The sequence below is a fragment of the Choloepus didactylus genome, chromosome 13, assembly GCF_015220235.1.
Source record: "Choloepus didactylus isolate mChoDid1 chromosome 13, mChoDid1.pri, whole genome shotgun sequence".
Taxonomy (NCBI): domain Eukaryota; kingdom Metazoa; phylum Chordata; class Mammalia; order Pilosa; family Megalonychidae; genus Choloepus; species Choloepus didactylus.
Genome location: NC_051319.1, coordinates 64685182 through 64706792, shown reverse-complemented (window position 1 = coordinate 64706792; position 21611 = coordinate 64685182). Strand labels below are relative to the sequence as shown.

The window sequence follows — 21611 nt, the reverse complement described above, 5'->3', positions numbered from 1 at the left end:
TGAACTGCCAAAGTGTCTTCCAGAGTGGCTGAACCATTATAAAGTCCCATCAGCAATGAATAAGAATTCCAATTTCTCCACATCCTCTCCAGCATTTGTAATTTCATGTTTGCTTAATGGCAGCCATTCTAATTGGTGTGAGATGATACCTCATTGAGGTCTTGATTTGCATCTCCATGATAATTAGTGAAGATGAACATTTTTTCACGTGTTTTTTAGCCATTTGTATTTCCTCTTCAGAGAAAAGTCTTTTCATATCTTTTGCCCATTTTATAATTAGGCTATTGGTACTAACGTCATTGACTTGTAAGATTGCTTTATATATACAAGGTATCATCAGTCTCTTATCAGATAGATAGTTTCCAAATGTTTTCTACCATTGAGTTGGCTGTCTCTTTACCTTTTTGACAAATTCCTTTGGGGTACAGAAGCTTTTAATTCTGAGGAGTCCCCATTTATCTATTTTTTGCTTTTGTTGCTTGTGCTTTAGGTGTAAGGTCTAAGAAGTGAGATCTTGAAGTTGTTTCCCTACATTATCTTCTACAAATTTTATGGTGGAGTCCCTTATGTTGAGATCTTTCATCCATCCTGTATTAATTTTTGTACAGGGTGTGAAGTAGGGATCCTCTTTCATTCTTTTACATATAGATATCCAATTCTCCCAGCCCCATTTATTGAAGAGGCTGTTATGTCCCAATTCAGTAGATTTTGGGGCCTTCTCAAAAATCATTCAACCACAGATCTGAGGGTCTATTTCCAAATTCTCAATATGATTCCATTGATTGATATGTCTGTCTTAGTGCCAATACCATGCTATTTTGACTACTGTAGCTTTATACTAGTCTTCAAAGTCAGGCACATAAGTCCTCCTACTTCATTTTTCTTTTTTAGAAAATTTTTTAGCAATTCGAGGCATCTTTCCCTTCCAAATAAATTTGATGACTAGCTTTTCCAGGTCTGCAAAGTAGATTGTTGGAATTTTGATGGGAATTGCATTAAATTTATAGATCCATTTGGGTAGAATTGACATCTTAACTACATTTAAACTTCCTATTCATGAACATGGAATATCTCTCCATCTCTTTAGGTCGCCTTCTGTTTCTTTTAGTAGAGTTATATAATTTTCTGTATAGAGGTCTTTTACATCCATAGTTAAGTTTATACCTAGGTATTTAATTTTTTTGGTTGCTACTGAGAATGGAATCTTTCTTGAGTGTCTCTTCAGTTATGTCATTTCTCCTCTATAGAAACATTACTGACTTATGTGCATTAATCTTATATCCTGCCACTTTGCTGAATTTGTTTATTAGCCCAAGTAGGTGTGTCATCAATTTTTCAGGTTTTCCAAGTATAAGATCATATCATCTGCAAATAAAGAGAGTTTTGCTTCTTCCTTTCCAATTTGGATGCCATTTATTTCTTTTTCTTGCCAAATTGCTCTGGTTAGAACTTCTAGCATAATGTTGAGTAATGTGAATAATGTGTCTCGTCCCTGCTCTTAGAGGGAAGGCTTTCAGTCTCTTGCCATTGAATACTATGCTGGCTCTAGGTTTTTCATATATGCTGTTCTAGTTTGCTAATGCTGCCAGAATGCAAAACACCAGAAATGGATTGGCTTTTATAAAAGGGGGTTTATTTGGTTATACAGTTACAGTCTTAAGGCCATAAAGTGTCCATCAACAAAGGGTACCTTCACTGGAGATAGGCCATTGGCATCCGGAAAACTTCTGTTAGCTGGGAAGGCACATGGCTGGTGTCTGCTTGCCCTTAGGTGGCGTTTCAAAATGGCATTCTCCAAAATGTCTGCATCACCTCCCAGCGGCCGTCCTCAAAATGTCTGTCTCAGCTCCAACTCACTATGAGTTCCTTCTGTCTGAGCATATATAGTGCTCCAGTAAACTAAACAAGGCCCACGCTGAATGGGTGGAGCCACTCCTCTATGGAAGTTTTCCCATCAGAGTTATTACCTACAGTTGGGTGGGTCACATCTCCATGGACACTGAACCAATAGGTTCCAACCCAATCCACCCTAATACATCTGCCCCCACAAGAATGCATTAAAGAATATGGCTTTTTCTGGTGGACATAGTATATACGAACTGGCACATATGCCCTTTATCATATTGATGAAGTTTCCTTCAATTCCTAACTTTTGAAGTGTTTTTATCATAAAAGGATGCTAGAGTTTTTGAATGCTTTTTCAGCATTTATTGAGATGATCATTTGATTTTTTCCCTTTGGATTTGTTAATATGTTGTGTTACATTGATTGATTTCCTTATGTTGAACCACTCTTGCATGCCTGGGATGAACCCCACTTGGTCATGGTGTATAATTGTTTTAATATGTCTTTGAATTCGGTTTGTAAGTATTTTGTTTAAAATTTTTGCATCTATATTCATTAGGGAAAATGGCCTGTAGTTTTCCTTTCTTGTAGCATCTTTATCTGTTTTTGGTATCAGTGTGATGTTGGCTTCATAAAATGAGTTACGTAGTGTTCCTTTTTCTTCATTTTTTTGAAAGAGTTTGAGTTGGAATGGTTTCAGTTATTTTTGGAAGTTTGGTAGAGTTCCCCTGTGAAGCCATCTGGCCCTGGGATTTTATTTGTAGGAAGCTATTTTTTTAAATTCAGTTTTATTGAGATATATTCACATACCATACAGTCATCCATGGTGTACAGTCAACTATTCACAGCACCATCATATAGTTAGTTGTGCATTCATCACCTCAATCTATTTTTAAACATTTTCCTTACACCAGAAAGAATAAAAACAAGAGTAAAAAATAAAAGTAAAAAAGAACACCCAAACCACCCCCTCCATCCCACCCTGTTTTTCATTTGGTTTTTGTCCCCATTTTTCTACTCATCCATCCATACACTGAATAAAGGGATTGTGATTCACAAGGTTTTCACAATCACACTGTCACATGTTGGAAGCTTTTTGATAACTGATTGGATCTCTTTATTTATAATTGGTTTGTTGAGTTCTTCTATTTCTTCTTTATTCATTCTAGGTTGTTTGTGTATTTCCAGGAAATTATTTATTTCCTCAAAATTATCTAGTTTATTGGCAAAGAGTTGTTCATAGTATCTTCTTATGATATTTTTGATTTCTTCAGGATCCGTAGTAATTTCACCCCTCTCGTTTATTATATTGTTTATTTAGGTCTTTTCTCTTTTTTACTTTGTCAGTCTAGCTTAAGGTTTGACAATCTTGTTGATCTTTTCCAAGAACCAACTTTTGGCTTTATTTATTCTCTCCATTGTTTTTTTGTTTTCCATATCATGTATTTCTGCCTTAATCCTTGTTATTTCTTTTCTTTTACTTGCTTTTGGATTAGTTTGCTGATCATTTTCTGGCTTCTTCAGTTCCATTAGTTCTTTGATTTTAGCTCTTTCTTCCTTTTTAATGTACATTTAGAGCTATGAATTTCCCTCTCAATACCACTTTTGCTGCATCCCATGAATTTTGATATGCTGTGTTCTCATTTTCATTTGTCCCTAGAAATTTAGCAATTCCTCTTGCAATTTCTTCTTTGATCCACTGATTGTTTAGCAGTGTGCTGTTTAACCTCCAGATACTTGTGAGTGTTCTGATTCTTTGATAGTTTATTAACTGCTAGTTATGGTCAGAGAATATGTTTTGAATAATTTTATCTTTTTATATTTATTGAAGCTTGTTTTATACCCAGCATATGATTTTTCCTAGAGAAAGTTCCATGGGCACTAGAGAAGATTGTATATCCTGCTAATTTGGGATGTAATGTTCTATATATATCCGTTAAATCGAATTCGTTTATCACATTGTTTAAATTCTCAATTTCCTTATTGGTCTTCTGTTTAGATGATCTTCCTGTAGGAGTGAGTGTCGTATTGAAGTCTCCCACAATTACTGTGGAAACATGTATTGCTTCCTTCAGTTTTGCCAGTATTTATCACGTATACTTTGGAGCACCTTGATTGGGGGCATAAACATTTATGATTGTTATTTCTTCTTGGTAAATTGTTCCTTTTATTAGTTTATAGTGTCCTCTTTGTCTCTTATAACATCCTTGGATTTAAAGTCAATGTTGTCAGAAATTAGTATTACTACCCCTGGTTTCTTTTAACTGTAGCTTGCATGGAATATTTTTTTCCATCCTTTACTTTCAATTTCTTTGTGTCCCTGTGTCTAAGATGAGTCTCTTGTAAACAGCATATTGATGGTTCATATTTTTTAATCCATTCTACCAATCTGTATCTTTTAATTGGGGACTTTAATCCATTCACATTCAATGTTATTACTGTGAAGGCTGTTCTTGAATCAGCCATCTTATGCATTGGTTTTTATTTGTCAGATCTATTTTTACTCTCTGTTTCCTTCAAGGTACTCTTATGAAGACTGTTCACTTCTGTGCCCTCTCCAGAATTCTCTCTCTTTCCTTTTTTCTCAGCTGGTAGAGCTCCCCTTAGTCGCTCTTGTAGGACAGGTCTCTTGTTAACAAATCCTTTCAGCATTTGTCTGTCTGTGAAAATTTTGAGGTCTCCTTCAGTTTTGAAGGAGAACTTTGCTGGGTAGAGAATTCTTGGCTGGCAGTTTTTCTCTTTCAGAATTTTAAATATATCATACCACCGCCTTCTCACCCCCATGGTGCCCACTGAATAGTTAGTCCTCAATCTTATATTGTTTCCCTTGTATGTGGTGAGTTGCTTCTCTCTTGCTGCTTTCAGAACTTTTTCCTTCAGCATTCAACAGTCTGATCAGCATTTGTCTTGGAGTGGGTTTATTTGGATTATTCTATTTGGAGTTCATCGGGCATCTTTAATCTGCATATTGATGTCTTTTAGAAGGGTTGGAAAATTTTCCCCAACAATATCTTTGAATACTCTTCCTAGCCCTTTACCTTCTTGTCCCCTTCTGGGACACCGATAATCCTTATATTTGTGCTCTTTATATTGTCCATCATTTCCCTGAGATCCATTTCAAATTTTTCAGATTTTTTCACCATTTGTTCTTTTGTGCTTTCACTTTCCATCATCCTGTCTTTGAGTTTGCTAATTCGATCCTCTGTCTCTTCAAATCTAGTGTATATGTCTCAAGAATATTTTTAATTTGATCAGCAGTGGCTTTTATTTCCATAAGATCCAATATTTTTTTATTTACTCCTGAAAATTCTTTGTGCTCTTCTAGGGTCTTCTTCATATCCTTTATCTCCTAACCCATAATATTAATGTTTACGAGTACTTCTTTGATTAATTGCTCCAGGTTCTGCATCTCTTCTGGGTTTTTCATTTGGATTATTAGATTATCCATATCTTCTAGTTTCTTCATATGCTTTGTAGTTTTCTGTTGTTTTTGGCTCTTGACATTTGCTTATCTTTATAGGGCTATTTTAGAGTATGCAGGATTATTTGAATATTTATCTCTAATTTGACAGAGCTACAATTTGATGGAGTGCACGTTCCTGACCTACAATAAGGTGGCACTCCTGAGTCACCTTTTACCCTTAAGCCAGTTCTCCTCAACTTCATTTGTGTACTAAGTGGGAGTCCAAACCATATGGAGGTCCAATCAGTGTGCCAATTTTCCATGTGCAGTGGGACTGTCATTCCTGTGGGTGAGGGGCATGCCCTGTGCAGTTTGGCAGGGAGTCTGCTCCAGGACCCAGTGGTTCTGGCCTTTCCTGGGTCTGCAGATGGAGTATTTTGGGGCTACAGAGCTCCAAATCCAGAATTACCTCAAGGAAACTCCTGGCTGCTGGGCTGTAAAAAGTTATCTCCCTGCCAACTACAAAGTCCCGGTCCTGGGGCCATGAAAGGCTGTCTCTCAGGCAACTACAAAATCCCAGCCCTGGTGCTGCAAAAGGCCCAAGCAACTGCGAAGGTGGCGTGGTTGTCTGCCCACTCGAACCACCAGTCCCTGGCATGAGCATTCTTGGCCGTGGGTATGTGATGGGTTATCCCCTGAGACTAGTACTTTGGAATGCTACTTCCTCTGTGTGGAATGCTACTTCCTCCCTGCTGTCAACTGGCTCAGTGGCATTCCGGGCCAGACACTCACCTGTCTTGAACACAGCATCTCGGTTTCTCCAAGTAGGCACTCACTATGGGTATAGAAGTCCTTGCTCAGGTGGTGGGACCCTGGAGCTGCTGTTCTGGAGCATGTTCTGTCCTTTATTTAGTATTTTTGATGGAGGAGAATCCTGTTCTGTTTCTCCTAATATGCCATCTTGGAATTTTCCCAGTTAATTTTATTGTTAACTATAGTCCATAATTTGCAATAGGTACATTTTTCCCCTTATAGTGTCATACATTTGTTCTAGTTCATGAAAGAATTTTTTTATATTTGTACATTGTCCACCACATGATTCCCTGTGTTATACCATGTCGTTTTTAACCTCTGGCTTTCCTTATTGTGATATACATGACTCTAAACCTCCCCTTTCAACCACATTCACACACAGTTCAGCCCTGTAAATTACAAACTACCATCACCTCTCTCCATTTCCAAACATTTAAATTCAACCTACTTAAACATTCTGCACATATTAAATATCCACTCTCCATTCTTTAGTTTCATTCTATATCCTGGAAACCTACATTCTATATTTTATGTCTGAATTTACATATTATAATTAGTTAATTTTTATCATTGAGATCATACAATATTTATTCTTTCGTGTCTGACTTATTTCACTTAATATAATATCCTCAGTGTTCATCCATGTTGTCGCGTCCTTCAGGGCTTCATTCCTTCTTACTGCTAAATAATATTCCATCATATGTATATACCACATTTTATTTATCCATTCATTGGTTGATGAACACTTGGTGTTACGGTTTGCTAATGCTGCTCTTCTGCAAAACACCAGAAATGGATTGGCTTTTATAAAGGGGGTTTATTTGGTTCCAAAGTTACAGTCTTAAGGCCATGAAGTGTTAAGGTAAGGGGGTACCTTCACTGGAGGATGGCTAATGGCGTCCAGAAAACCTCTGTTAGCTGGGAAGGCAGGTGGCTAGCGTCTGCTCCAGAGTTCCAGTTTCAAAATGGCTTTCTCCCAGGATCTTCTTCTCTTAGCTGCAGCTCCTCAAAAATGTCACTCTTAGTTGCTCTTGTGACATTTGTCCTCTCTTAGCTTCTCCAGAGCAAAAGTCTGCTTTGAAGGCCATCTCCAAGATGTCTCTGTAAGCTGCAGCTCCTCTCTCAGCTCCTGTGCATTCAAAGTGTCACTCTTGGCTGTGGCAAGCTCACTTCTTCTGTCTGACCTTATTTAGTGCTTTAGTAAACTAATAAAGGCCCGTGCTGAATGGGTGGGGCCACACCTCCATGGAAATTATCCAATCAGAGTTATCACCTACAGTTGGGTGGGTCATATCTCAATGTAAACACTCAAAGAATTACAATCTAATCAACACTAATACTTCTGTCCACACAAGATTGCATGAAAGATAATGGCATTTTGGGGGACATAATACATTCAAACTGGCACACTTGGGTTATTTCCATGTTTAGCAATTGTGACTAATACCACTATGAACATCAGTGTGAAAATGTCTGTTCCCATTCCTGGTTTCAGTTCCTCTGGGTATATACCAAATAGCAAGATTGCCAGATCATAAGGCAACTCTATACTTAGCTTTCTGAGAAACCACAAAAGTATCTTCTACAGCAGCTGTGCCATTTTACATTCCCACCAGCAGTGAATAAGTGTTTCTGTTTCTCCATATCCTCTCCAACACTTGTAGTTTCCTGTTTGTTTAACAGTGGCCATTCTAGTAGGTGTGAAATGGTATCTCATTATGGTTTTGAATTGCATTTCCCTAACAGCTGGTGAAGATGAGCATCTTTTCATGTGCTTCTTAGTCATTTGTGTTTTTTCTTTGGGAAAATGTCTATTCATATCTTTTGCCCATTTTTTTAATTGGGTTGTTTGTCTTTTATTATTGAGTTGTAGGATTTCTTTATATATTATGGATATCAAACCCTTACCAGATACGTGGTTTCCAAATATGCTCTCTCATTGAGTCAGTTGCCTTTTTGCCCTTTTGGCAAAATCCTTTGAGGCACTGAAGTATTTGATTTTGAGGAGGTCCCATTTGTGTATTGCTTGTGCTTTGGCTGTAAGGTCTAAGAAATCACCACCTATCACTAGATCTTAAGGATGTTTCCCTGCATTTTCTTCTAGGAATTTTATGGTATTGTCTTTTATACCTAGGTCTTTGATTCATTTTGAGTTAATTTTTGGATAGGGTATGAGATAGGAGTCCTCTTCCATTCTTTTGGATATGGATATCCATCCCAGCATCTTTCATTGAAGAGACTGTTCTGTCCCAATTGAGTGGACTTGGGAGCTTTGTCAGAAATCATTTGACCGTAGATCTGTGGTTCTATTTCTGAAGTCTCAATTTGATTCCTTAATCAGTATGTTTATCTTTATGTCAGTACCAGGCTGTTTTGACCACGATGGCTTTATAATATTCTTTAAGGTCAGGGACGTGTGAGTCTTCTCACTTAATTATTCTTTTTCAAGATGTTTTGGCTATTCAACGCCCCTTCCCTTCCAAATAAATTTTATAATCAGCTTTTCTATTGCTGCAAAGTAGGCTGTTAGAATTTTGATTGGTATTGCATTGAATCTATAGATCAGCTTGGGTAGAATTGACATCTTAATGACATTTAGCCTTACAATCCATGAACATGGACCGTCATTCCATTTGCTTAGGTCTTCCTCGATTTCTTTTAGCAATGTTTTGTAGTTTTCTGTGTACAGGTCCTTTACATCCTTGGTTAAGTTTATTCCTAGACATTTGATTCTTTTAGTTGCTATTGTAAATGGAATTTTTTTTATTGATTATCTTCTCGAATAGCCCATTGCTAGTGTGTAGAATCGCTACTGATTTTTGCATGTTGATGTTGTATCCTGCCACTTTGCTGAATTCATTTAGTAGCTTTGTTGTATTTTTTGCAGGGACTTCTAAATATAGGATCATGTCATCTGCAAATAGTGCAAGTTTTACTTCTTCCTTTCCGATTTGGATGCCTTTTATTTCTCTTTCTTGCCTAATTGCACTAGCTAGAACTTATAGCACAATGTTGAATAACAATACTGACAGTAGGCCTCCTTGTCTTGTTCCAGATCTTAGAGGGAAAGTTTTCAGTCTGTCACTGTTGAGTATAATGTTAGCTGTGAGGTTTTTTTGTTTTTTTGTTTTTTTTTATTTTTATTGTGATTGTTCAGATACCATACAATTGTCCAAAGATCCAAAGTGTACAATCAGTTGCCCCTGGTACCCTCATACAGCTGTGCATCTATCACTGCACTTAATTTTTGTTAAATTTTTAGAATGTTTTCATTACTCCAGACAAGAAATAAAGTGAAAGATGTTAAAAAAAAGGAAAGGAAACTCAAATCCTCCCATATCCCTAACCAACTCCCCCTCAATTGTTGACTTGTAGTGTTGGTATAGTACATTTGTTACTGTTTATGAAAGAATGTTGAAATACTACTAACTGTAGTATATAGTTTGCAATAGGTATATGTTTCTTCCCTATATGCCCCTCTATTATTAACTTCTAGTTGTATTGTCATACATTTGTTCTGGTTCATGGAAGAGCTTTCTAATATTTGTACCGTTAATCATGGACATTGCCCACCATAGGATTCAGTTTTATACATTCCCATCTTTTGACCTCCAGCTTTCCTTCTGATGACATATATGACTCTGAGCTTCCCCTTTCCACCTCATTCACGCGCCATTCGGCACTGTTAAGTTATTCTCACATCTTGCTACCAACACCTCTGTTCATTTCCAAACATTTAAGTTCATCCTAGTTGAACATTCTGCTCATACTGAGCAACCACTCCCCATTCTTAAGCCTCGTTCTGTATCTTGGTACCTTATATTTCATGTCTGTGAGTTTATATATTATAATTAGTTCTTATCAGTGAGACCCTGCAATATTTGTCCTTATGTGTCTGGCTTATTTCATTCAGTATATTGCCCTTGAGGTTTTGTCATCAACCAATTTTTTTTTTGTTTTTTAAGACGGGTTTGTTCACACACCATACATTCCATTCTAAGTAAACAATCGATGGTTCTCTGTATGATCACATATTTATGTGTTCAACACCTTCACCACTATCTATATAAGGGCATCTACATTTCTTCCACAAGGCAGGAGGGAGAGTCAAAGAAGGTAGAGAGGCAAAAGAAAGAGGAAAAAAAATGACAGCAAGGAAGTAGCAAAAGAAAAAGTAACCTTAAATCAAAGTAAAGAGTCAGACAGCACCACCAATGTCAAGTGTCTAACATACCTCCCCTATCCCCCCCTCTTATCTGCATTTACCTTGGTATATCGCCTTTGTTACATTAAAGGAAGCATAATACAATGATTCTGTTAGTTAGTCTCTAGTTTACGTTGTTTGCATCCCTCTCCCAATGCCACCACATTTTTAACACCTTGCAAGGTTGACATTTGCTTGTTCTCCCTCATAAAAGAACATATTTGTACATTTTATCACAATTGTTGAACACTCTAGATTTCACCAAGTTACACAGTCCCAGTCTTTCCTCCTTTCTTCTGGTTTCTCACATGCTCCCAACCTTCCTCTCTCAACCATATTCATAGTTATCTTTGTTCAGTGTACTTACATTGCTGTGCTACCATCTCCCAAAATTGTGTTCCAAACCACGCACTCCTGTCTTCTCCTATCACTCTGTAGTGCTCCCTTTAGTATTTCCTGTAGAGCAGGTGTCTTGTTCACAAAGTCTCCCATTGTCTGTTTGTCGGAAAATATTTTGAGCTCTTCCTCATATTTGAAGGACAGCTTTGCTGGATATAGGATTCTTCGTTGGCGGTTTTTCTATTTCACTGTCTTAAATATATCACACCACTTCCTTCTTGCCTCCATGGTTTCTGCTGAGAGATCCGCGCATAGTCTTATTAAGCTTCCTTTGTATGTGATGAATCGCTTTTCTCTTGCTGCTTTCAGGATTCTCTCTTTGTCTTTGACATTTGATAATCTGATTATTAAGTGTCTTGGCATAGGCCCATTCAGATCTATTCTGTTTGGAGTACGCTGCGCTTCTTGGATCTGTAATTTTATGTCTTTCCTAAGAGATGGGAAATTTTCATTAATTATTTCCTCTATTATTGCCTCTGCCCCTTTAACCTTCTCTTCTCCTTCTGGGATACCAATGATACGTACATTCTTGTACTTTGTTTCATCTTTAAGTTCCCGGAGACGTTGCTCATATTTTGTCATTCTTTTCTCCATCTGCTCCTTTGCGTGTAGGCTTTTAGGTGTTTTGTTCTCCAGTTCTTGAGTGTTTTCTTCTGCCTCTTGAGATCTGCTGTTGTATGTTTCCATTGTGTCTTTCGTCTCTTGTGTTGTGCCTTTCATTTCCATAGATTCTACTAGTTGTTTTTTTGAACTTTCGATTTCTACCTTATGTATGCCCAGTGTTTTCTTTACAGCCTCTATCTCTTTTGCGAAATATTCTCTAAACTCTTTGAATTGATTTAGCATTAGTTGTTTAAATTCCTGTATCTCAGTTGAAGTATACGTTTGTTCCTTTGACTGGGTCATAGCTTCGTTTTTCTTAGTGTAGATTGTAGTTTTCTGTTGTCTAGGCATCTGACCTCCTAGGCCACCCCCATCAGGTTTTCCCAGATGAGAACAGGCTCAGGTCACAGAAGGAGGAAATATTCAGTATCTGGTTTCCCTGATGGTTTTTCTTAGAGGATTGATACTCCTGTGCTTTTCTGCCCGGCAGGTGTACCTGTTAGCCTGTCACCACCTGTGTAAGAGGGTGTGGCCTGTGGTTCTCCTCCCCCAGGCTTTGGGGTCTGGTTCCAGAAAGGCAGGCAGTAGAGCTGGGCCCCTCCCTTTCCTCTTGGGAAGCCTTGCCCTCTCCAGAGAGGCATATCAATAAGTTCTTTGTTTCTCTGACTTTGCTGATCAAAGTGTTTTGATTTTAAAATGGCTGAGGCTGTCTTTACTGCAAAGTGCTGCAGGCTGAAAACGGCTGAGGTTTTCTCCACAGAGAGAGAAAGGGACAGAAAAGCTCCCAGGTTCACCCATCAGCCAGAGATAGCACCCGAACCTCTGGGCTCCCCGTCCTGAGACAGATATGTCCCCTGACTCTCCCAAGGTCAGTTGTCACCAAAAGCCTCTGTCTGCTTGTTGAGGATTCGCTGTCTGTATTGAGCAGTTAACATTAAAACCCCAGTTGGAGCTGGGCTGAGAGAGTGCTGCTTTCCAGTACCGCGCAGCTTCCGTGAGGGAGGAGCTCTCGCCTCTTGGCTCTTTGCATGGGTCAGCAGTTGTACTTACAGATTTTATTGCTGTGATCTTGGGCATTCCTCCCAATTCAGGTTGGTGGATGATGAGTGGACAGTCACGTTTGTCTCCCCGCAGTTATTCCAGGTTATTTACTAGTTTTTTGGTTATTTATGAATTGTTCCGGGGGGGCTACCAGTCTTCCACTCCTCTCTATGCCACCATCTTAGCTCCTAGATGTGAGTTTTTCATATATGCCCTTTATCGTGTTTAGGAAGTTTCCTTCGATTCTTAACTTTTGAAAAGTTTTAATGTGCTTTTGGATTTGGTTTGCAAGTATTTTTTTGAGCATTTTTGCATCTGTATTCATTAGAGAGATTGGTCTGTACTTTTCTTATAGTATTTTTATCAGCCTTTGTCATTAGGATGATGCTGGCTTCAAAGAGTGAGTTAGGTGTGTTCTCTTCAATTTTTTTGGAAGAGTTTGAGCTGGATTGGTATTAATTCTTCTTGGAATGATTGGTAAGATTCACCTGTGAAGCCATCTTTCTTGGGAAGATTTTGATTACTAATTCAATCTCTTTACTTGTGATTGGTTTGTTAAGGTTTTCTATTTTTTTTCTCAAGTCAACGTAGGTTGTTTGTGGGTTTCTAGGAAATTGTCCATTTCATCTAAGTTGTCTCATTTGTTTACTCTTATGATCTTTTTTTTCTTTGGGGTCCGTGGTAATAACCCCCTTCTCTTTTCCAATATTATTTATTTGCATCTTCTCTCTTTTTGTCTTTGTCATTCTATCTAGGGTTTGTCAATTTTATTTATTCTCTCAAAGAACCAACTTTTGATTCTATTGATTCTCTCTATGGTTCTTTTGTTCTCCATTTCATTTGTTTCTGTTCTAATATTTGTTATTTATTTCCTTCTGCTTGCTTTGGGATTAGTTTGCTGTTCTTTCTCTAGTTTCTCCAAGTGTTCAGTTAGGTCTTTGATTTTAGCTCTTTCTTCCTTTTTAATGCAGGTATTTCGGGCTACAGATTTCCCTCTCAGCACTGCCTTTACTGCATCCCATAAGTTTTGATACGTTGTATTCTCGTTTTCATTTGTCTTAAGGTATTTACTGATTCCTCTTGCAACTTCTTTGACCCACTGATTATAAGAGCATGTTGTTTATCCTCCATATATTTGTGGATTTTCCAGTATAGGGGCTGTTATTTATTTCCAGTTTGATTCCATTATGGTCATAGAAAGTGCTTTGTATAACTTCAGTCTTTCTAAATTTATTAAGACCTGTTTTGTGCCCCAGCATGTGATCTGTCCTGGAGAATGTTCCATGAGCACTTAAGAAGAATGTATATCCTACTGTTTTGCAGTGCAGTGTTTTATGTATATCTGTTAAGTCTAGTTCATTTATCATATAATTTAGGTTCTCTGTTTCCTTAATTATCCTCTATTTAGATGTTCTGTCTATTGGAGAGAGTGGTGTGTTGAAATCTCCCACCATTATTGTATAGATGTCTGTTACTCCCTGCAGTTTTGCCAGCGTTTGCCTCATTTACTTTGGGATACCTTGCTTAGGTGCATAGAAATTATGATTGTTATTTCTTTTTTGTGACTTGCCCCTTTTATTAATATACATTTTTGTCTTATAATATGTTTGCATTTAAAGTCTATTTTGTTTGATATTAGTATAGCTACCCCAGCTTTTTTGGTTACTGTCTTGCATGGAATATCTTTTTCCATCCTTTCACTTTCAACCTATTTGTACTTTGGGGTCTAAAATGAATCTCTTGTAAACAGCATGTAGATGGATCATATCTTTTTATCCATTCTGCCAATCTGTGTCTTTTGATTAAGGAGTTTAACCATTAACAGTCAATGTTATTATTGTAAAGGCAGTACTTAATTCAACCATTTTATCCTTTGGCTTTTATTTATCATGTCTATTTTTTTCTTTTTATCCTTTTAGTTACCCATACTGATAATCTTCAGTTCTGTACTGCCCTCCAAGCCTCTGTCTCTGCTCTTTTGTTTTCAGCCTGCAGAGGTCCTGTAGGGTAGTTCTCTTGTTAACAAATTCTTTCAGCTTCTGTTGATCTGTTAATATTTTAAACTCTCCCTCATTTCTGAAGGACAGCTTTGCTGGATAGAGGATTCTTGGCTGGTAATTTTTCTCTTTCAGTATCTTAAGTACATTGTACTACTGTCTTCTCATCTCCATGGTTTCTGATGAGAAATCAGGACTTGGTCTTATTTGGCTTCTCTTGTATGTGGTGACTCACATATCTCTTGCCGCATTCAGAACACTTGTTCTCTTTGGCACTGACAGTCTGATTAGTATGTGTCTTGGAGTGGGTCTATTTGGATTTATTCTGTTTGGAATATGTTGGGCTTCTTGGATTTGTGTATTTGTGTCTCTTATAAGAGTTGAGAAATTTTCAGCCATTATTTCCTCTGCTATTCTTCCTGGCCCTTTACTCTTCTTCTGAAACACCCATGATGCGTATGTTTGTGTGCTTCATATTGCCAGTAATTTCCCTGAGACTCTGCTCAAATTTTTCCATTTTTTTCTCCCTTTGTTCTTTTTTGGTGTGTTCCCATTTGGTTGCCTGTCTTCTAAGTCATTGAGCCTTTCTTCTGCCACTTTAAATCTGCTGTTATGTCTCTAGTATGTTTTAAATTTTCTCTATAGTGTCTTTCATTTCCATAACATCTGTTATTTTTCTTTGTATTCTTTAAAATTATGCTTTCCCAGTGTCTTCTTAATATCCTTTATCTCTGTAGCAGTTTCATTGAATTTGTATATGAGATTTGTTTGAACATCTTTGATTAGTTGTTCCAAATTCTGTGACTCCTCTGACTTTTTGATTTGTTCCTTTGGGCCATATCTTTCTGTGTTTTAGTGTGCCTTGTGATTTTTTGCTGATAATCTGGTCATCTTTTTATCTTGAGGGTTTACTGGGAGGTCAGTTTCTCTCTCATCTAGGATTTTGTTGTTGCTTGAGTTTGTATTAAGGTTCTTCTTTGACAGTTGTATCCTCAGTGTTTTGTGGGCAAAATAGGGTCAGGTACCTGTGTAGGGGGGCATAGCTGCTCCAGTGAGCCTGGGATGAGGTCTGAAAGACTCCCAAAAGCCCTTTTCTACCCCTGCCCTCTCCAGCATACCCAGCAGATGGCACTCTTCAGCTACCTATTCCCCTGCAAATTTACCTCTGAAGCTGTTGAAACAGTGGCATCTGGCATCGTGTGACTTGGAGGGACTGAAACTGTAGGGGTTCCATGTTCTCACTTTGCTGTTCAATATCTGACTCAGTGTTGTACTGTGTCCCCTTCTGTACTTGGGTCAGAGGACTTCTTCAGCCATCCCGGACTGCAGCCACCTTCCAGATGAGGGTTGAGCCACCTGCCACTGTCTCCCTCAAGGATGGGGGTTGTGCACCAGGAGCTGCAGACATAATTGCTAATAGTCTCTGACCATGTTTCTCAGTCTCTTCATCCTACACTTCCCTGAGCATTATACAACCTACCCTGTTCCCTAGATCCCCAGACAGTTGATTTGGACAGTTTCTGCAAGGCTCCTCACTGTTTGGGGGAAAGTAGGTTCTGCCACTTCCTCCCTCATCCTCCATTTTGGAAGCTCTTCCTTGGGGTCCTTTTGAATTCAGCACTCCTCAGAAGCTTGTGTTCTGTCCTAGAACTCTATGGACTTGGATCCCTGTGTCTGGATGTGCATAGGGATCTAACTCACTGTTGTGTTTTTATAATCTGTGTCCCTGGTGGGAGGTGGGAGGGGCCTGTGCTGTTGCCTGTGAGCACTTCCCAAGCTGTGTGGGAGGGAGAGGAGGACTGACCGGTCCATGACAGAAGTTTCCTACCTGATATTTTTCTCGTTCTTCAGTTCAACATTTGTGAAGTCCTTCTCCAGTCTCTACCTTCCTGCAGAGTTCTAAGCAAGTGTGATTTGCCCTTTTTTTCTCTGAATCTCTGGGGAGGCTCAGGGGATGGCTTACATTTCCATGTTAATGACATCACTCCTCAATGTATAACATTTTAGAAGTTTAGACAACTTTTGCTATTGAATAGAAATTATTAAGATGGTGATTTAATCCACAGTCACTTGCAACTCACTTCAGGGAAGGTGCTAGTGTTTCCAGAATTATATGAAGTATTTCATGCATCATATTCATTTGTACTCCCTGTTTGTATGATAAGATATGTGGCATTTCCATCAGAGCTTTTTATCTCAAGCAAAGTTAAGGGCCTAGTAACTTTTCCATCCTCGCTCCCAGAGAACTGTTACCTGAGCCACCATGTCCAGAGGTCTCGACAGCCACAGCCTTCTGTAAGGGTGAGTTGTCTATGCCTGCCATCAGTTATCTTTTAAAGAGAGAAAACATTGAGGAAATAATGTCTTTTATGTTAACCATTAAATTACCATTTATGTTGATCCCTAGTTCTATGTGGTATCTCTTTCTTGAAGTGCTTTCTTTAACATTTTTGCAGTACAGGCCTTCTGGCAAGGAATACACTCAAGTTTTGTTTGAGGAAATCTTTATCATGCCTTCATTTTTTGAAAGATATTTTCTCTGGCTATGAAACTCTAGATGACAGTTTTTTTCTTTCAAATCTTTAAAGTCATTGCTCCATTTGTCTTTTGGCTTGTATTATTCCTGATGGGAAATCTGCTGTCATTGTTATCTTTGGTCCTCTGTATTTAATATGTCGGTTTTTTCCTCTTACTGCTTTTAAGATTTTTTTATCACTGGTTTTCAGCAGTATGACTGTGATGTGCACTTGTGCTTTGTGTGGGCATGTGTGTTTTGTTCTGCTTGAATTCTTTGAGCTTCTAGGAGCTGTGGGTTTTATAGTTTTCATCAAGTTTGGAACATTTTGGACTATTATTTCTTCAAGTATTTTTTCCATCTTCTCTCATTCTTAGATTCCAGTTTACGTGTATGCTAGACTGCTTGAAATTGCCCCATAGGTAACTGATATTTTTTAAGTCTTTTTTTTTTTTTTTAACTCTGTGCTTCATTTTGGATAGTTTCTGTTGCTGTGACTTCAAGTTCACTGATTTTTTCTTTTGAAAGGCCTAATCTGCCATTAATTACATCCAGCATATTTTTTCATTTCTCATCCTGTATTTTTCATCTCTTAAGGTCCATTTGGGTCTTTTTACATCTTCCATTTTTTTCTTCATCATATTCCTATTTTCTTCTACAATCTTGAGTATCTGGAACATTTTTATAATAGCTTATCTACTGGTTCCATCTATGTCATTTCTAGGTCTGTTTCTATTGACTGTTTTGTTTCTCCTGGTCATGGGTTATTTTTCTGCTGCTTTGCATGCCTCATAATTTTTATTAGATGCCAGACATACATGATTTTATGTTAATAGCTCAGTTTTGTTATATTCCTTTAAAGAGTATTGGGTTTTATTCTGCTGTGTGGTTAAGTTACCTGGGATGAATTTGATCCTTCTAAGCATTTTTAGGGTAAATTCAAAGTATCCTTTAGTGTTGGGCCATTTATCAGTACTCTCCTAAGGACTCTAATAATTGCATTTACAAGTTCTCTCCACTCTGATTGGTGGGTATGTAAATTATTCTTAGCCCTGTCTGGCCACTGGGAATTGTTTGGCCTACTGCTTTCCAGTGGTAATTTCCTTCGCCTTTTGGAGTTTCACCTCAGGTACGTATAGTTCAGTATTCAGCCTAAAATTTCAGAGGACCACTATGCATCGCCCTCTTCTCCACAATGCTAACTCACATTTCTAACTGCCTCTTCCTCTCCAATCTACATTCTGTTTCCTCAGAACTCAGCAAGATTTCTAAGTTCTGTTTAAGTTCCCCTTTCCTGAAATACGCTCTGGAGATGCCACCAGGCAGCAAGCTAGAGTTATATTAGGTTTACCTCATTTGTTTCCTGTCTCTCGGGGATCATAGTTCTGTGCTTCCTGTTGTCCAGTGTCTGAAAACAATAGTTCCATATATGTTATCCAGTTTCTGTTTATGGCACAAGGGCGGTTAACCTTTTAGGGGTAGAAGCAGAAGCCTCTTGGGCCTTTGACTTTAAAATAACCATTCCAGCTTTATCTAACTTAATTGTCAATTATTTAAAAATTTGAATGACCAGTGAACTTAAAAAAAAATTAAAAGAAAGAAAAAGATAACCAAACTACTTTAAAGCCTGTATTTGTAAGAGACATTCAGATATTAATCTAACTTATAATAACTGGATGCCCTCACACATATTTAAGATTATGATAATTTTATTATACTTGGAAGTGACTTTTATATTAATTAATATTTTATAGTTCTCTAGTACCTGACATATTAATTGAATCTGGAGAGCTAGAAAATATTTTAATTTTTGAATTTTTCATGTAGCCTTTAAGACAAAATGTGTTTATTCTTGAATCACTTTTTCATTTTGTTGAACAGTTTTTCAGTGTTGAGGTTTGCAAAATTCAAATCATGAAAAAATTTGAAAAGTTAAAATTATTAGACTATGACATGCAACTTGTGCAATAATTGCTTGAACTTTCTGTTGCACGTACACACACACAAATCAGTTGTAATGTAACAGAGTAAAAAAACTCACCAAGTGATTTTTGTTTGTTTGTCATTTTGGTAGATGATATTTTCAATTGAAAACATTTAGTTGGTTTCCTTATATATAACTCCCTCCACCATTTCAGCTTGAATTAATGAGTTCTTGCCTTGTTAACAACTGCAGTGAGAAAACAGAATACGATGCCTCCTGATAATTGTCCAGGCTGTTTATTTGAATTAGTCATGTTGAAAAGGTAAATTTGAGTATGACATTTTCTTTCATGCTAAGTGCATTTTGAAACTAAATACTTCAACTCATTTATATTTGTGTATCCTGTCTTGAAGGAATATTGTAAACTATCATGATCTCTCTCCTAGACTAGTGTAGTTACTTCTTCACTGGGTAGCACTGTCTCCATTCCTTGCCTCTGTAGCTTGTTATATCCATAGTGAGTGAAGCTTTTAAAATAAGTAAGATTATGTCCTCCCCTGCTCAAAACCCATCATACTACTCATCACGCTTAGAATAAAACCCAGAGGCCTTATATGATCATCTACAGTTTCATCTGTGACCTCATCTTCTGTGAGCCTTGTGTTTACTCAGTCTTTTCCAACCATACTGACCTCCTTTTTGTTCCTCAAGCATCCTAAGCCACCTCCCTCCTTAGCATCTATGGAATAATCTCTTTCCAGAGCTACTTTTGGGTCTCTGCTCAGAATAATCTCAGGAAGCCTTCTCTGACCACCATATCCAAAACAGTGCTTTTTCCTTCTGGCCCCAGGCCCTAACTGTACTCTCGGTTTTATTTTCGTCATAGCATTTAACTATCATTATATTAAAATCCACTTGTTTATTTGTTTATAGCCTGTCTTCCCTCATGATATAGTTTTTACACATCTTTGTTTTGCCAGTGTATACTAGGTATACAATAAATATTTGTTGAAACATAAAAGATTATAATTTTAGAGTTTTTTTTTTTTTTTGCATTTTGCATTTTGCATTTTTGTGTTTGAGATGTATAGAGAATATTGAGAAGGACATATTCAGCAGGTATTTTGGTATATAGGTTGGAAACTTTGGAGGGAGGTTTGACATTACACTATAAATATGGGAGTTCTTAGTACATGTGATAGTGATTAGATAAGATTGCCCAAGGAAGTCATGTAGCTTGAGAGGAGAAGACATCCTAATCCAGAACTCTGGGGAGCACAGATGTTTGGCTTGCCAGAGGAAGAGCATATGTTTTGACTACTTCCTCACCATACTGGTTACCTGTCACTTTCTAAAGGGCTTTTTGAGTATGGCGCTCAGAATTTGACACATCTTTATTAGTGATTTGGATAAAGATGAAAGGCATGCTTAGCAGATTTTCAGATGAACCAAAACTAGGTTATAGAGATAACATAATCAGGATACAAATTGATTTTGTTGTTGGTATGCTGGGCCTACATTATCAAAATGAAGTTTAACAAGGGTAAATGTCAAATTCTGCAGTCAGATTAAAACAGTCAATTGGACAAGTACACAAGGGACATAGTAATTCCAGGTTTAAAAACAAAAAAACCACTAGGGATTTTCTTTGATATCAACAAACAGTATGACTAGGATACACAAATAGCAAACACAATTTTAGACTAAATTAATAGATATGTGGTACCCTATTCTTTCTCACTATATGTTCTTTGGTCCCTTAACTAGTGAGATCACATCTGGGTACCATATTTTTGAAAGGACTTAGTCTAGAATCTAGCTAGACTTTATATTAAATCCAAGATATTAGAAGATTTGGGAATCATTGTATGTGAATAGTAGTTGAAAGAACTTGTCGTGGAGGAGACTAAAAGAGGAGATGTAATGGCTGTCACCAGGCTCCAGTATGTGAAGATAGATTTTTTTTTTAAACCCTGTTTCAGGGTAGAACTAGGATTAAAGGGTGAACTTCTAAAGAGCATCAAAACAAGGCCTTATTGGATGGTAGGAAAGAGGTCTGGGACCTGGAGATTATTTAGTGAGAAGGGTGGAAAAATTGGCTGAGAGAGTCCTAGTAAAAGTGTGATAAATCCCAATTGAAAAATAGGAAACCAAGAGGGTGCTGGTATAGGCTGAGTGGCTAGCTCTCTTGTCCTGAATAGAGCAGCGCAGAACTCTAGGTGTGAGGAGATGGGATACCAAGCTAGGGCCTCAAGCAGGGACTCTGGCTTAAGACGAGATCAATGACTCAGTTACTAGAACTGTAGTAAAGGGTCAAATCTGAGCCAATAAGAGGACTGAGTTGTGATTGACTTGTTGATCTAGCAACAGGATTAGTTCCAGAGAGAGTTAAGTGACTAAGCTAAGGGATTCAGAGAGATACTAGAACATTGAACAAGGCAGATTGTAAAGAGATAGGTTTTGACTAAACACAGATTTTACTAGAAGTCTGACTGCCCCTTAGGAGAATGGGCTTCCTCAGGAAACTAAATATCACTCGAGATTTCCAAGCAGAAGTTGAATGGACTTCCTTCCTTAGAGTATAGTAGAAAGAATTTCTCTTTGAATAGGTAGATGTAACTCATGACTTTGTTATTCTCAACACCTCTCTTTCAGTGAAATATATTTATTTTTTTGAATTTGTATGTGCTTTGAGTTTTGGGGGAAGAGAAGGTAACTTTTTTTCATTATATTTTAGGTAGCTGAATATACTATATTAGAAGGAAGACTTCAAAAAACCTTGATTGACTTGGAGAAGCGAGAACAGCAGCTTGCGAGTGTAGAATCTGAGGTATTTCGTACAAATTTATTTTACAAAGATTCCGTAT

At 37.6% G+C, this 21611-nt stretch overlaps 1 protein-coding gene across 8 annotated transcripts in view; it reads left to right on the top strand.

Moving 5' to 3' along the window:
* Positions 1–21611, top strand: part of CEP120 (centrosomal protein 120) — a 120369-nt gene that overhangs the window by 57583 nt on the left and 41175 nt on the right. For all 8 annotated transcript variants that reach the window (XM_037801086.1, XM_037801083.1, XM_037801081.1 and 5 more), the window contains one exon: positions 21482–21574. In XM_037801086.1, coding sequence (XP_037657014.1) covers positions 21482–21574 — 93 coding nt within the window. The remainder of the gene's footprint in view (positions 1–21481; positions 21575–21611) is intronic.